This window comes from Arachis ipaensis, chromosome B03, assembly GCF_000816755.2.
Source record: "Arachis ipaensis cultivar K30076 chromosome B03, Araip1.1, whole genome shotgun sequence".
Lineage (NCBI taxonomy): Eukaryota > Viridiplantae > Streptophyta > Magnoliopsida > Fabales > Fabaceae > Arachis > Arachis ipaensis.
The window spans coordinates 11582747-11586060 of NC_029787.2; the positions used below are offsets into that span (position 1 = coordinate 11582747).

Genomic DNA, 3314 nt, shown 5'->3' on the forward strand with positions numbered 1-3314 from the left:
ATATTGTAGGAGAAAAAAAAAAGCATACATTACACTTTTTATTTTTTTTAATCTGATTTTAAGACCATTAAAATGGATTAAACTTATTGGATGAGTCTATATATATCTGATTAAACAAGCAAATTTTGTCTCTAAAATTAAACATGTTTAAAATATAGGCTAAATAAATTGAACCAAATTTAATTGAAAAAAAAAACGACGAATTAAATGGACTAACCAACGGACTAAACGAGCGATTCATTTATTTTTTATATTTTTTTAAAAGTAGCACCTTTTGCCATCATTTCATTCTATTTGACTCAAAATTCGATCTATCACAACCAAAAAAAGCTATTTGTTTAAAGTTTTTGACATGCTAAAAGTGATAATTTTTTGTCAAATATTTTTTAAAAAATAAAATAAAAAAATAAACTAATCAGCCCATTTAACCCATCGATCTGGCCATAAATGATACAGGTTGAAATATTATGGTTCATGAATAAAACGTACTTAAACAGGTTATTAGACCTAAATATATAGGTTGAGCTGACCGTTTGATAGTTTTATTTAATTTATTACCAAATAAAATATAATGATACTAATTTATGTTTTACTCTTTTCAAAAATAATATTTATAAGTTATTATATTTTTGTATATAAACATGCATATAAATTAACTTATTTTTAATATATATTTTATATTTTTATATTTTTATGTATATTTTATATCAATAACTAATTTTAATATCTATTTAACATAATTATTTTTTTATGTCATATTTTTAATGTCTATGTCATAAGTATAAATTAAGTATGATTAATTGTGAATTTGTTTTTATTATATGAATGAAATATATTTTGTTCAGGATGACTAATTTTTTGATAGTCCCAAAATAACTTTTACAACAATATATACTTTTTACATAAAGATAATTACACGTGAATTTTTATCATAATATATACCTTTCATAATTTGTTGACCTCGGATACAAATTTCACCCGGAGTATTATAAAAGAGAGAAGAGCCTGTTAGAGGGTCAATAATCTTCATTTCTGCATTTCTGATGACAGTACCGCATGATCCTAATTTAGTTGTCATTGGATATTTTGCAAAACTTAATGACATTGATATCACTGGTCCTGATTCTGTCATTCCCAAAGCCTGTAAAGACATATTCGTAAAAAAAAGACTATTTACATATGGTGGTTATATAAATATTAAAATTAACATCATATTTTTTCTTATATTTCAATTATGTTTTTTTAGCAATACATAAAAAAAAGTCGTTGTTTATCAGAAAAAATATTTTTTAACTTTATCAATATTTTTTAAAATACTATAACTATAGTAGTCATCATAATATAATAATAATGACTCTAAGGTAGTATTTGGAAGAGAGATAGAGATTGAAAAATTGAGACTAAGAAATAGAGACTGAATGACAAAAATTAAAATAAATATCAGTACTGTGTTTCGTATAAAGTAAAAGTAAAAAATTGAAATAAAAATAAAATTCTAATTTAATTTGCACAAAAATTAAAGTTAGAATTAATTAATTAAAATAAAAATATTTGTATCCCTACTTTTTAAAAATATTAAAATACTAAAATTTTAAAAACAAAAATTAAAATTTTAGAGTCTCTGGCCTGGTATTATTTGTGTACCTGTCGAAGGATAGCTTGAGGCAACCTACTATGAAAAGCATCCTCGATGTCATTTGCAAGCGAGGCACCTCCAGACATCACCATCCTGATGGAGCTAAGCTCATACTCCTCCACTGCCGGGTTCTTTGACAGTGCCACCACCAACGGCGGCACTGCCATCACTACTGATACCCTCTGCTTCTCCACAACTTCCAACATCGCCCTCATCTCAAACTTCTCCATAAGCAACACCTTACACCCTACTCTCATAGAGCATAACATCACACAGTGTAGTGCGTAAATGTGGAACAACGGTAGCACACAAAGCACTACATCCTCTTCCTTCAGATGCAAGTTAGGGTTCTCTCCCTCAACCTGCTGAGCCACGTTTGTAACCAGACTCCGGTGTGTTAGAATCACACCCTTTGATAACCCCGTCGTGCCGGAGGAAAATGGCAGTGTCACCATGTCGTCAGGGTTAATATCCACCTCTGGCAGCTTTCCTTCATTTCTGGAAACCGTCGAGAAACTCATGCACTTCTCTGGTGGCTTGTCCACAGTTATCACCTATATTGTATAAATACAAAAACACGACAATTTTAAATGAAAAAATATAATAATATGAATATATATTTGATACAAAAATAATGTATATGGTATAAATATTACTGTGAATGTGTTTTCTTCTTGTTGATCTTGTTTGAGCTTATGCACGTGCATGGCATGTGTGATGACGATTTTGGCCTTGGTGGCTTTGAGCTGCTTCGTGATTTCAAGAGATGTGTAAGAAGGGTTGGCAAGGGTCGAAACTGCCCCCAGCATAGAAGCAGCCCAAAAGGAGAACACGAATTCCGGCGAGTTTGGGAGTAGGATCATTATGATGTCACCTTTCCGGATTCCAAGGTTGAAAAGGCCCATGGCCAAGCTTCTAGATGCGCGGTGGACATCACCATAGGTGTACTCCTTGCCATCGCTCGTGATGAGACACGGGCGGTTGTAGACTTGGGGGAGTTTTTGAAACGAATAAGTGTGGAGGGGAATGGTATTGTTGATAGGTATGTCTGGTAATTTTGATTTGAAGATGTGGGTAGTTTGGTAACTTTGGTTGATGAAGTTGGTTTTTTTTGGATCAACGGAATAAGTTGCTACTAATGATGGTGCCATGGTATCTACTTATTTCGTTTGTAGGACCAAATTTGTTTGTTATCACACACACTTTAGTGATGAAATATTTGGTTGTAGCTTTGCTTGAAATTTATAAGGAATCGAGGGGAAGGGTTTTTGGTAATTTGGCTTGTCAGATGGTGGTACTTAAAAAATTCTAATAAAGTAATAATTAAGTTTAATAAATGAGTAAATTTTATTTTTCTCTTCTGAGAGATGCTAAAATGATACTCTTCAGTTCTCTCTCTTCTATTTGTAAAATGTTCATTTTTCCTCCTTTATAACTTTTAAAACACCTCCTCTTTAATTCATTTAAAATTTTTTGTGTTAACTAACATTAATTTTGCCCATTTAAAAAAAATAAATTATGTTTTACAAAAATATTCTATAATAAAAATTTTATTTTTTGTGATTAAATTTTTTGTACCAAAATATCTTTTAAAATATTTTGTAATAATTACATTATTTTTTAACTAAAATACTCTTCAATATTATTTTTTTAATGATTAAATTCAAAGTTACAAAAT

The 3314-nt window shown here is 29.9% G+C and overlaps 1 protein-coding gene across 2 annotated transcripts in view; it reads right to left on the reverse strand.

Annotated features, from left to right (window-relative positions):
- LOC107632209 (4-coumarate--CoA ligase 2-like) overlaps nucleotides 1–2864 on the reverse strand; it is a 4023-nt gene extending 1159 nt beyond the window's left edge. Inside the window, exons 1-2 of one of the 2 annotated variants that reach the window (XM_021118149.1) lie at nucleotides 2293–2864; nucleotides 1645–2190 (exon numbers count right to left, since the gene is read on the reverse strand). In XM_021118149.1, the coding sequence (XP_020973808.1) occupies nucleotides 1645–2190; nucleotides 2293–2787 (1041 nt within the window). In that variant the 5' untranslated portion in view covers nucleotides 2788–2864. Of the gene's footprint in view, nucleotides 1–1633; nucleotides 2191–2292 lie in introns of both variants that reach the window. The other variant, XM_021118150.1, reaches the window with a different exon arrangement.